The 13,559-nt window shown below is 38.2% G+C and overlaps 1 protein-coding gene across 1 annotated transcript; it reads right to left on the reverse strand.

Moving 5' to 3' along the window:
• Positions 1-2,487: 2,487 nt before the first annotated feature.
• Positions 2,488-13,510, reverse strand: LOC110045918 (dynein regulatory complex subunit 5-like). The gene is made up of 14 exons (XM_020751579.2): positions 13,370-13,510; positions 12,107-12,180; positions 11,907-11,971; positions 10,857-10,935; positions 10,091-10,218; positions 9,375-9,418; positions 8,901-9,010; positions 8,183-8,284; positions 7,641-7,716; positions 6,853-6,970; positions 5,453-5,636; positions 4,991-5,108; positions 3,885-3,944; positions 2,488-3,275 (listed from the first exon to the last, which is right to left on the reverse strand). Exons 1-14 carry the CDS (start codon positions 13,400-13,402, stop codon positions 3,117-3,119), a joined length of 1,350 nt encoding a protein of 449 aa, XP_020607238.2. The 5' UTR covers positions 13,403-13,510; the 3' UTR covers positions 2,488-3,116.
• Between the last annotated feature and the right edge of the window lie 49 nt (positions 13,511-13,559).

Here is a 13,559-nt window from a genome sequence, read left to right on the forward strand (position 1 = left end):
AAGGCTTTTTTTCCGCCTTGAATTGAATAGTTTGAAGTCACTTGACCCTCTCTTCATGTTGTTTAAGAATGTGCATTGATGCAATTCATAGCAGTTTATAGTATAACTAGTTTTGGTGAACTAATAAAAATGTTTGCTATTTTGAAAATATGAATATACTTCACTAGTAACGAGGGAGACAATATTAAACGAAAGCTAAAATATATTGCATATATTAAACCCTCTTTGTATTATCTCAACGGATTACTACTGAAAAAGGACAAAAAGTGTCAGCATAACGGTCTACTTTCTAAATTAAAGAACAATCCCAAAACTATGTTTTTCGGCATCTTCTCATCTCCCATGAGTCGTAACGCAAACTAATCTTCCATGCCGAGGTGTTGCGTGACGACAGGCATAGAGAAAATCAGCGCGTTGGAGATCAGAGGGTTGGTTAATTCATTCCATAAAGTACAAAATGCAGAAAACGAAAAAAACAAAACAAAACAAAACAAAACAAAACAAAAACAAAATGGGTAAATATCTAGTCTGATACATAATTAAATTAGTATCTTCAAGTTATAACGTAGTTTTACATTCAGTTCCTTCCGTAGCCTTTTTTTTCCGATTACTTTTCTCATGTTTTCTGACGGACTGAAGAAAGTATATAACAGGGCTGGACTACTCTTTTATCACGCCATTATCCTACAAAACAAGACTATGGTTTTGAACTGTTTTAGTCTGAAATAGGGTAAACATTTTGTAGAGGTAATCATACGGTTTTTCTCGCTCAATTTGGAATTAATCACAGAGGAGCATCGTGCTTTATAAGTGACTCGTAACCACTCGACCTCATCACCAAGATGTAAGTTTTACCCGGTTTTCATACGCTCGTTGAACTGTTTTTGTCTGAAATAGGGTAAACATTTTGTAGAGGTAATCATACGGTTTTTCTCGTTCAATTTGGAATTAATTTGCACGAGTGAGTTTTTCAAAAAGCTGAAATTGCACGAACCGCTTCGAGAAAACTTTTTTCAAAGTTTCCGCACAAAATTTTCATCATCATTTTATGTGATATCTAAAACTGTTGGAGCTACCTGTGCTCATAGTTCTTTAAAACAAACGTTTAAAACAGATCTAAAAAGTAAAATTGTCTCTAAATTTTCGACCGCCTTCTGCGGTCTTCTTCCGAGAATGATGATTTCGCGCGATTCACAGAATTTTAATAAGCTGGGACGTTATTGTTCGTTGCCCCCTAGGGAGGCAACCAGTGACGCGTAAACCCTTGGGAAGGCTGCTCTTTCATTTACGGAGTTTTTGTCTAAGAAAGAGTGCAAGGATTCCAGAAACAGTCTTTTGTTCTTGCCGCTCACACCTGTTTCAAAAATGTTGGCGTAAATAGGATGTATATCGTGGCCGGCTTCCGGATGCTGTTTAATTGCGGAATTGACATTTCCATTGGTTCCGGGCTGAAGAAGACCGCAGAAAGCGGTCGAAAATTTAGAGACAATTTTACTTTTTTAGATCTGTTTTAAACGTTTTTTAAAGAATTATGTGATATCATTGGCTTAGAAAATTTCCTTTTGTCTCAGCCAATCATAACTTAGAATTACGATGTGTAATTTGCACTGGTGTAACATTTTTTGCGCCGGTGTTACACTTTTTGCACTGGTGTTACACTTGAACTGCACTGCTCTCAGCCAATCAGAATCGAGTAATTTTTTCATGTATATTCTTAGACCATTAATTATTTTGTTAGATCATAGATCTGTAGATGAAACTTCTTTATCGTAATTGCCGGTTTTCCTGTGACGTTTTCAAAGTCCACAATTAAAAATTACCTATCCCGCTGACGTTTTAGTTTCATCAGACATAATTAACCCCTCTAAAGAACTTGACGTTTTACAACATTTTCAGCTCGACAGGGCCCTTCGTCAGTTGAAATAGAACACGTTTGAATTTCCAAGCTTTTGCCGTTGCATGACATTCACATATATCTCATAGAGGTCCGAGGAGGCTTTCGCGTATATATACGGGCCTGAAGATTGACTTGTCGTTCAAGTTTTTGTACAATCAACTGTTGAAAGCTAACCAATCACAGAGGACATCGTGCTTTATAAGTGACTCGTAACCACTCGACCTCATCACCAAGATGTAAGTTTTGCCCGGTTTTCATGCGCACGTTGTCCAGAGAAAAATTTCACCCAAATTTGCTTTGTATGGAGACAATACTTTAATGCTGCTTTCACTATCATGGACTCTCCTGATAAAGAGGCGAAACGCTATCGGAGATGTGAATAAACCTTCTAGAAGCGGTGAATTTGAAGATGGCTGAGAGCCATGGCAGCTCTGGCGCCAAAATGTGCGCGTACACTTAATCGCGCTAGTAATAGAGCAGTCCAAAGCGAGGCGAGATAGCCCCTTTATTGCCAGCTCCGGTAGCCAATCACAAGGCAGGATTAGGTGCATCTTGCCCGCTCGCAGAACTTGCCATATAACAACAACATGTACATAAAATAGAATTCCTTTATTTACAATTGAGTTTTATTTACAAGAGACACACATCACCAATACCAACCTGACCCCCACGAGTATCTACAGTGTTTTTCTTTCCTCGAAATATAACTTCTGACCTGTGGATTGTTAAATTTAAACACGGACTCGTGGAGCAAAATAATAGACATGACCCACTGATTAGCGTGTCAAACTGTGCAAGAAATAGATATAAACAACTTTTAAAAAATGAAGGTGATAAATGTCATCAAATATTAAAGATCAAGGACTAACTTTGATGTAATCCCTCGCTAACGTAAAAAAAAAAATCAACTCACGACTGCGTCGGTTTCACAGCTAAACGCACCATTTAATGAAAATAGATTTCCGCGGCTGACATTGAAGCAGAACTTATAATGTCTGGAAAACAGTGAGGATACTAGTTTGACTAAAGTCGATTCTGGGCTAAGAATTTTGTAAAAAGGACGCCAGGATTCTATGGCAAATATATTTAAACTTAATTTAAACTTAAATTACAATGTCACTGGTTCAGACGAGTCACAACACTTGTAAAAGCCTATGGTTTTCTTCTGCGAAGAAGTTGACTAATAAATTGTTCATATTTATAAGAGAAACTTTCCCAGTTAGCTTAGTTGTCCCTGTTTGTACTGTTCCTCTCTGTTTCTTTTCAAAAGTTGATTTATACAGTATTCGTTTTCTTGTCCGACGTCCGTTAACCTCAGATCCATGGCTCTTATTGCAGTGTTTTCTTCCATGCCTTCTTGCAATGACTTTCCACCGTCCTAGCAAAACGAAAAACGAAAGTTAGCGCCTTTCTCCAGGACCCGTTCGCTGTGCGAGATTCAAGGTGACCAACAATAAAGACTTTAAAACCTTCTTCGCCATCTTTTTGTTTGGTTTTCCAACGTTCCCGCCCAACCACAAAAGTAGCCAAAGCAAGTAAACATTGATCAACACGTTGCAAACAGAAAGAAGAAAACTTAAAAACATTCACAGCTTTATTCTCAATCTCTTTCCCAGGGTCGCTCTTTTTCACAGTCCCACACCCTGGGAACGTGTTTGTCTGTTTCCAATTCTGACCCTCAAATTGGGATAGGACGAAAACAAAAACAAGTGAGAGCACGTAAAGAAAAGAAACTACCAAGAAAAAGAAGCCATCGAGTTTTCAAATTAGTTTTTAAGTTTAAACATTTTTTGAGCAAGGCGTACGGCTTTCCTTCTTTCTTACTAATATAAAGCGAACCTGGAGCTTGTAACAATAAAACTTTCTCAGCTGACAACAGCATCGTGCTTTTCACTGATTATTCTTCGGCGAGAAATGGTCGAATTACTCGGCGAATCAACAACGAAATTATAAATCAAAGAAGACCAAAGAAAGTGAAAACGCTCACCGGTCCGATTGTGTTACATGATAAATTAAGATCCACCAAGGTTTTGTTGGATTCTAAAACCTGTTGAAGCAATAAATGAATTAGTCCAGACAAGTACACAAAAAACTAGAAAATTCTTTGTTGACGCACTTAGTGACGAGTCCACAAGAATATTATTTACCTACTCCCTGGGCCATAGCCATATTTTCATAAAGACTGTGTCATGGTAAGCAGGCAATGACCCCAAGCCGTTGCCAAAATAATACCGTAATCTTAATATATAGTACTTTTGTTCCTTTCTGTACCGTTAAACACATTTTTCAGACTTTCTTTTCGCATAAATTTCATCTCGCACTCTTACATTTTAGTTTTCGGAACGTTTTAGGCTGGAAGCCGAAATCTCTACGACTTTTTAAAATATTATTAGCCAAACAACGCTTTTGCGCAAGGATTGTCCCTGGCCAAATCCTGTAACATTGTAACGTCAGAAAACGCGTCCAATGTTTTCCGTGCACACTACACCGGAGAAATTTGATAACGGAGGTTACACTGAAAACGCGTAAAAGTTTTCCGTGCACACTACACCGGAGAAATTTGATAACGGAGGTTACACTCTGAAAACGCGTAAAATGATTTCCGTGCACACTACACCGGAGAAATTTGATAACGGAGGTTACACTCTGAAAACCCATCAAATGTTTTACGTCCACACTACGCCGGAGAAATTTGAAAACGCAGTAATCACCGGTCATTTTGGATTTGTGTTTGAGGAAAACTCGGGCAGAAAAAAGGAAATGATCATAGTAGCGTTATCGTTTTCGAAAAGCTCCGTGTTAAAAGCGTTTTCCGTTCACACTAGAGCGCTAGGCCGGCGTTTTCAAATTCCTCCGGTTTGAAAAGCGTTTTCGAAAAGCTCCGTTCACAAAATGTTTTCCGTTCACACTAGAGCGCAAGGCCGGCGTTTTTAAATTCCTCCGGTATGAAGAGCGTTTTCAGAAAGTTCTATTTTGGTGACGGATTAGTGTGGACGGTAGGTCTAACCGTAGAAATAAAGCCCCGGTTTCAAATTCATCCGCCGTAATGTGGACGAGGCCTAAGATAATAATCCCCGAAATGTTTTTCAATACCTGTGACAGAATAGCAGCAGTGGGCTCGCCAAGATCATTACTGCCAAGATGTACATGTGTTAGAGTCTTGTTCTTTAACAATGAGCGACATATTGCTTGGCCTCCATCGTCTCCAAGTCTATGAGAAGGAAAAAAAATGTCGATAGTAGTAGTCAGCTAGTACTATACTAGGCTAGTGCAGTCTACTTAAGGCAGGAATTGCTAGAATATTATGACGAAATTCATTGTCAATAACAGGACAGACGCAGGAAAAACGGACGTCAATTTGTTTTTTAGAATAAATTATCACATAAGTTATAAATTCATGTGTCTGTCCGCTTATAGATTGACAATAAAATTTAGCCAATAAGCTCGCGAGAATTTCTGCAGTCCTTGTAAAAATACATATAGACATAAATTATCACTACACTGTGGTACGTGGTCATTATTCACTGATTGTGCGTGCTGTAAATCCATCTTTACCTGTTAAGTCTGAGGTTAATGCATGCGAGTGTGATGTTTTTACCCAAGGCGTGTCCTATAGCAGCAGCACCGTTTGATCGTATCTTATTATCACAAAGGTTCAGAGTCGTAAGGTTACATCGGCCGTTCAATAATTTGCCAACAGCTCTCGCTCCATTGTCACTGATCTTGTTATGTGAAAGATCTGAGAGAGTAAAATATTTACATGCAAACGAGATCTTTAATGACAAATATCATTACAGTTTGATGCAGGAATGACATATAGCTCGAAAACAGGAAGAAGTTCCCAGTACGACCGAGATTCCTGATAAAAAAAATAAACAATCTTTATTTACCCTCAGTCAGTGTTTATAGTACACGAAAGGCTAGTGGGCCGAGCAATTAGTATTACAAGTCAGAAACAAATACAATTCAAATTAAACAAGCAATATTTACAACCCAACTGGCAGGAGGCGATTTTGCAAGTGTGACAAAGGCGTTGAATTCGGCTACTGTGAAGCAACAGGTCAGAGAGGGACTTGAACTCACGCCCCCTGGATTTCACGCACCCTAACCCCGCAGCCACGCTGCCTCCTCCTGCCAACTTCAAATGACGACATTGCAAAATAGGAACCTGACTTTCTCACAAGGATTATTGAGCCTTTACTTAAGAAACTTCTACGAGAGTTTCTTTAACTCGATAGAAACACGGAGAACATGTTTTCTATTTCTTTAAGAGAATCCCGCGATCAAAACAGCTAGTCCTGTGTTTCTATTGAGTTTTAGTATAAATCTACTGGCGTTCTATCACGAATGCCGTTCTCTGATTGGCTACCCCACTCACCATCTATTCTGTGATAGACAGTGAGTGGCATAGTAGTGTGCCCGTATTAACAAAATGGCGGCCGCTTCTTGGCGTTTTCGAAGTGTCTGTGAAGAGGATTTAGATCAACTTTTGAACGACTAGTAAATCTACACTAAAACAATTAGATTATTCGTTCTCGATTTCTATGCGTGGGCGCAAATCTCGAGCTCATAATCTAATTGCTTAATATAAGTTTACACAATATTTATCCAATCAGCGTGCGTTTTTTTCTTTGGGCTATTTTATAAACTGTTATGAGCACGTCTCCGTCGGCCCCAATCTCGTGAAGGCAAACAAGCTACATGTAGGGGAGCAGAATCTCTGTTTCACGGATGGAAAATTATCCCAACTCTCTGTGGGTGACACTAGAAAAACCAACCCAAACCATTTCCTGCTATGAAAATCCTAAAGAAGGTCATTTTACAAGTATAACTTGCCATTTACGAGAGTGAAGGTTTTCACCAACACATGCCTCTAGGGGAGATGTCAAAAAGTTAAGGATTCATACTGAATTTATGATTGGTTGTGTATGAACTCCTGTGTGTGTTCTACGTACCTAAAGTTAGAAGAGACGGATGGTCCAGTACATGACTTATTAGGACTCGGACTTTCTCATCATCCACGCCGCTTCTGTGAAGGTGGAATACCTTTAACGTGTGGCAAGCCTTGACGGCCTGAGATGGAAAATAATGAAAGACTGCATTATTTTTATGACCCAAGCACAGAAATATGGAAAAACACCTATCATGTTTCAATGGCCATTTTGGGAAATGCCAGCATGGGTCTAGGGGATGAGTCTCGCTGTTTTGCAGCTGGCAGAATGGGACACTGCAGAGGGATGTATGGATAGGCAGATGAACAAATGGACAATAATAATGAGCCAGTGAATTAATGAACAAAGGAGCGAAGGAAGGAAGACCCTGGTGAAAAACTATACAGGATCTTTGAGGAGCATACAAGAACACAAAGATCCTTAAAGGGTCTTAAAGATAAGGACCTTTCAAGGATTCCTAAAAGATCTTTGAGAGACACTACAAAGATCCATAAAAGAAAGATTTTGGCAAGGATTCTCAAGATGTTCAAAGGTATTTGCCAAGATCTTTGAGCAAAATCTTTAAAGATTCTAGGAATCTTGGACAAGATCTTTCAAGGTCCTGGCAATAATTTTAAAGATCCTAGAAGATCCTAAAAAATCCTTGACCAAGGTCTTTGAGAATCTTGGTTGAGATCCTCATGAAAAGGAAGGAAGGAATGGGATGTACCACATGCATTTTCTGGATTTAAACTGGCAAGTACTGTATCTGTAGATATTTGTATAGAACCCAGCTGTTCTCAAACACTCACCTTGGCCAGCAGAAGACAATCTCTAGCAGTAAACTGAAATAAATTCCATTCAAAGTTCATCCCACAATCACGAACCCTGTCATGGAAAACATTTTATTTAATATTAATCTGCAGAAAAAAGAAAAAAGAAATCTGCATTCTAAAGTGCCCTACAATGCTAGCCCTGGTTGTTTGAAGGCTGGATAATGCTATCCACCAGATAAATTGCTATCCAGTGGCTCAGTGTTAACAAAAAAAACTACGCTATCCACTGGATAGTGATTTATCCAATGAATGTCCAGCATTATCCACAATTCGAACAACCCGGACCTGATGTATTGAACATGCCTGACGATGTTAAACATAATTTTGTAGGACTTGATCTTTTTAAATTTAATTTGACATCATTAGGTTGAAAATAAGATTTGATGTAGGTGACTGCCCCAGTACAGCATCTGTCAGATTTCCATTTCAACTGGATCTTACCGAAAACACTTAAAGAGAGCAGAGCCATGGTTATAAATAGTTCACTGGCTTTTGAAAAAACTAACATGGCCCCTCACCCATAAGTCAAGTGTAGTTCTTCTAGATGAACAAGTGCTGGAGTGATAAGACCAAAGTCAAAATGATCGATGGTTGGGCCATCCTGTCCTGCGTCACTGCCGCTGAAAGATCAAATGGATAAAACCTCATAAGATTACATCAATTGAATGCTATGGCTAGGTACATTTTCATATGGTAATATGATTGCAGAATTACACTTTCTATGGCATGTAAATGAATGGCATCTCAAATAACATTTTTCACGACTTTTTAAAGAAATACACTAGCTAATTACATGTTGGTTTGCAGATACTGTAGATGAATTGATCATTAATGGTTATCGTCGGTGATGATGATGATGATGATAATGATGATAATGCATTAGCAGTCAAGTTAGCTTGAGAGAATTCAAATACAGCGTTTGCAGTGTATCCCAGGCAAGTGCCTTGTGTTCATAAAAACTTTTGAGTTCTTCCAAGCTGTAAACTCTCCAGTTATGTACATGCAAATTACATCAGACAAGAAGAACATCACTCTTCCTTGGAGACCAAGAGGCAGTTACTGTAGTTGGGGCTGGACGAGGTAAACATGAGAAACATAACAACAGCAAAGACATTTAACTTTTGACACAAAGGATGTAAATTAAATTTGTGTGTTTATTTCTTTGCAAATAAGACTATTCACTTCACGCATGCTCTTATAATTAAACTGGAAACTTTAATGTTTTTGTTTACTTACGTCTCAGAAGCATCATCATCTTTGATCAAAGTTTCTTTCACAGGAGGTAAGAGCTGTCTAATATTTAGCCCTCTCACGTACGGAGCTGACAGCTTTAGGGTTTCATTCAACTGTTCATAGAAACATGTTCATTTTACTACTGGTTAACAATCACTGCTGGTCTTTAGTTAAGATAAATTGTAAGTTCCATGCCCTGAATCTTGTCTCAAATAAAATTAATGCTTTTAGACTATAGATATCAGTGCCAAGATGAATGGTTATCCAGAACTCACTCAATTATTTTTGAATACTCATTTATACTGATTCTAGTTTGTGGCGGGAAAAAGGGACACTATGAGAATCAAGCACCCCACCCAAAAAGCAAGCTGACATTATCTGACTGAATCCAGTACAAAAGTTAAGGACTAAGAATTAAAGTAAATGTCTTGTACTTGGACCTACTAAATCTAAAAGTTAAATGACCGGTAAACTTACTAGAGTTGGATCTGTGGTTTCTGGGACAAAATTTTCAATAATACCTAACAAACAGATAAAAATTAAAATGTAAATTATAAATAATTTAAGTAATTCAAATTATGGTTGATGAACTAATAAAATCCCTACTGGAATAGGTATAATTTTATGTAGGGTTTGTATCCTTTTAAAGACAAATTTTCCAGACTTTAAATGTACAAGTACATGATTATTGTCCTTTGGCACAATCATCGTTTTGCCATTTTGCAAGACTTCCTTATCAGGACAGTTAATTTTATTTTGTGATACAAATTTCTTCTTTAATTTACATCAATGTTCCCTTCAGGACTAAGGTTATTTACTCACAAAAGTTACTTTTACAAGTTAGTTAAGTTAACTAATAAGTTGATACCTGAAATCATATAATTTTACGGTTTTGCATAGTCTTTTCAATGTCATGCTTGATTTTCAAATTGAATCAAACTCAGTTCATGAGTTGTGTTATTTCATTAGGTATATTCATTTGAAAACTTGGAAACAAAGCAAAAATTGCAAGTGAAAGAACTACTGTCAGTTCATTTTAAGCAAAAGCAGCCCAAATTCATGTTTTGAGTGAACAATAGATCATCGGTGTTGTGTAACACTTATAGTTACAAGTTGACCAAACGTATGATTGCCTTTGCCAGCTATGCCAAGTTAATATACCATAATTATGTTGTTATAAAAGTCTTACAAACCTTCTAAATTCCTTTCAAAATACATTCTCTTCCAGCTGTTCCCATGCCCATTGATATCACACACTTCCCATCTTGTTTTACAACACCTCTTCCAGTATCCCTCATCAGAAACCAGATTAGCTGTAACTCTGACATCAAAGAAGACTTATCGAAGGCTGATCAGTAATTAACTTTAAAGAATTAACTATTATTTTGTTATAAGGCTCTGTCTCACGAGGACTGGGAACTACCAAGTTCACGAATTTGATTGGCTGAGATTGAGATTGCTATTGAAAGTGGTCAAAATTTTCCCATCTAGACCAGCATCTAGATTGGTAATGTTTTGCAGTGAAAAAGCGGCGAACGAAAATGCAAAATCATTGACGATTTTCATCTGGCAATATTTATTTATGGAAGTGCCAAAAAGTCTGATGAGAAAAAAAAGTAAAGAGGACAAGCAAACTTTGGCAGAATTAAGTTCAGCTCATTGCCATTCACAAGCAAAATTTCAGCTTGCACAAAGCAGTTACATTAAACAAATTAAATAGTTCTTGTTTGTGCCATATAATAAACATCTTATTAACCGAGCTAAGTCAGTCTGTATGGGAGAATCTTAACCCAGGTCATGAGTACAGACCGAATGCAGTGAGGTCTGCGCACATGACCGAGATCAAGATTTCTCCTATACAGACTGACTAAGCTCAGTTAATAAGAGCTAAATAATAATTTTATCCTCCAATTTAGCAGACATTATTTGTAATGAGCTTCAGCACAAACTTGTACTTACTTCATAGCAATTTCAGTGGACAGGGCATCAAGCACTTTTGACTTGTGCTTTGGAAGGAGGTCATCGAGAATTGGGTTGTCTGTAAACCAAATCAATGAATATTACATACTGAAGAACCTGGGCTTCAAATACTTTTTCTCTTGACACAAAAATACAAAACTTGGGTTGACAAACACATCTATAAGTATCTCTGGATTAATAAATAGTCACTGATAATAGCAAACATTTGTCAGGCAGATCACATTTGGGATTTTTATTTGACATGAGCACATCATGAATGGCAAATTAAAAGAATATCTGATCACATGGCTGCTAATTGTAAAATCTGCATTGTGTACGCAATTAACAATAATAATATCTCTGGTATGAGTTGATCAATGATTGAGGCTTTTCTTATCTGAGGAGCAGGGGTGGCGCAGTCGTGAGAGCGCTCGCCTCACACCAATGTGACCGGGGTTCAAATCCTGGACCCAGTGTCATAAGTGGGTTGAGTTTGTTGTTTGTTTTCGTCCTTGCTCTGAGGATTTTTCTCCAGGTTCTCCGGTTTTTCTCCCTCCACAAAAATCAACATTTCTAAATTCCAATTCGATCGGGAATTTGAGGGCCACGGGTTTGTCAGTTGTAAGACTGTTGTGTGTTACCCTCATTAAACAAAGTTAATTTAGTTTAGTTAATTTAGTTTAGTCTTAAAACTTAGTGCAGTCAAAAGACAGTCTTACATGTATGTGTTGTTTAATAGACAATGCACTTGAAACCAAAAGTTTGACTTGAAGAGACAACTGGCTGATGTACATGTAGGTTCAATTACCATGCGCTGTTCAGGAAAATGAGCCTGTGCTCATCCTCCTAAACGTCTTCAGGAATTGGACCTGGGAGAGCAGGGACAATCGAGCCTTATTTACATGGGGATCCAAATAGGACAATGACTAGTTTAAAATCATACTATTATCAATATATTAAAAAATTCACCAACTTCTATTATTCAGCAAAGCATGTACTTGTATTTAAATAGTCAACAGGTGTAATGTAAAATACTGTCTTCCAACTTACCTTCAAAGTTTCCAACAATGTGTTTTACACAGAGTTCTGTTAGAAGTGGAACAGTTGCCAGACTCCTGGAAGAGAATGAGAAGAATAATACAAATGAATAAAACCCTTTTATTCTAAGATGACGATAACAACCAAGTCTGCTTTAGGAAGGATTCTTATTGTAGAGTTACAAAAAGAATATTAGTCTAATATTTACTAACCAGTCTGGGTCTTCAGCTATAATCCGTCTCATTTGTCTTGGATCAGCTGCTGGGTTATCTTTTGTTGCAAAAATCTGATGAGTAAATATTTATAAGATTTGAAATCACTATCTGGAAATTATACCCAGGGGAGGGAGGGAGAGGGAGGGAGAGCAGGAGGGAGTGCAGACTCCTATACAAGCTATAACGCTATATGTCCCGGCATTTTTGTTGCCTCTGTCGGAAATTAGCACCATTCTGATGGCTAAGTGCATTATTACTTTGACATCAGCATCATTCTTGCAGGAATCAATCTTCCAGTTTATGAATAATCAAATAGAGACATCAACATCTTTCTTCAACATCCTCCATAACTTGGGCATTGAACTTGGTGGTGTGCCCATGGGGTGGGTCTACTTTTGACAATAGCGGTTGCACTTGGTTTGAGAAATTGGACACCACATGCAGGGACGGCCAGGGGCACTGGAGGAGATTAGCAGTCCCGCGAAATTTCAAGCAAAAAATACATAAAATGATAATCTTACAAATGTCTCCAGACCCCCTACAAGTTAGCGCCTCTGGTGTTTGCTTGTAAGTGCCCCCCCCCCCCCCCCCCCACCCACCCAATTCAAAATACGCTCTGCCATCCCTGACATGGGCAGAAGGGAAGTTTGAACAAGGGGCAGGGAAAACTCTGTTCTGTTGTAGTTTACATGACTGTGCTACCAAAAGCTTTGATTGAAGGGAAATATATAGACCTACTTTCAAAGTACTTAATTAAATATCTTTTTACAGTTCATAGAACACCAAAAAAATGCAAGTCGAATGAAAGTTACTTCTGTTCTGTATTTAGTCCTTTTTAACATGTTATCCCAGAGGTAGGGGCATTTGCTCAGCTGCAGGAGCCCATCACTCGGTGATGGGCTCCTGTGACATTTATACAACATTTTTGGCCAGTTGATGTGAATCTGAACAACTAAAACCTGGAATTGTGCGGTACATTTCACTAGAAGCACTATTTGGAATGAAAGCATTTTCTAAGTTCTATGAAACATTGTTTCTAAAGGTACTATGACGATGCTCGGCTTATAATGTTCATGATTGTCTAAGTCGTGCCATATTGAACTTCTCTTCTTTTTACGGGGGATTTGCAAGTTCTTTGCAAGGAGCAAGCTTACTTTAGCGTTCAGCAATACACCAAATCCTCGCATCTCTAAAAACCAGCAGATCTTACAACACATAATATAAAGCCTAATTAATATTATCAGAGTGGCCAAGTATTACCGGAGACGGGACCTTCCTTCCAGCTACCTCCATTTTCAAGCTCGTATTTTTCACAAAATGGTCAAGTTGTTGTTGCTATGGCGGTTCAAGCGATTGCGGCTCACTGGCTCAATTGTGGTCAGCAGATTCAATGGAGCAAGTACAAGTGCATGCGCAAAATATGGGCTAGTCCAGGCCCAGTGCTTCCACG

This window comes from Orbicella faveolata, unplaced genomic scaffold (assembly GCF_042242905.1).
Source record: "Orbicella faveolata isolate gen_17 unplaced genomic scaffold, um_ofav_v1 contig_27, whole genome shotgun sequence".
Taxonomy (NCBI): domain Eukaryota; kingdom Metazoa; phylum Cnidaria; class Anthozoa; order Scleractinia; family Merulinidae; genus Orbicella; species Orbicella faveolata.

Excerpts from the sequence above, each read along its gene's own strand:
- LOC110045918 (XM_020751579.2), bottom strand. The coding sequence starts at position 13,402 with ATGGAGGTAGCTGGAAGGAAGGTCCCGTCTCCG. Across the intron at positions 11,972-12,106 it reads ATAGCTGAAGACCCAGACTG|GAGTCTGGCAACTGTTCCAC; the intron begins GTTAGTAAATAT and ends ATTCTCTTCCAG. Across the intron at positions 7,717-8,182 it reads GAACTACACTTGACTTATGG|GGTTCGTGATTGTGGGATGA; the intron begins GTGAGGGGCCAT and ends TTTCCATGACAG.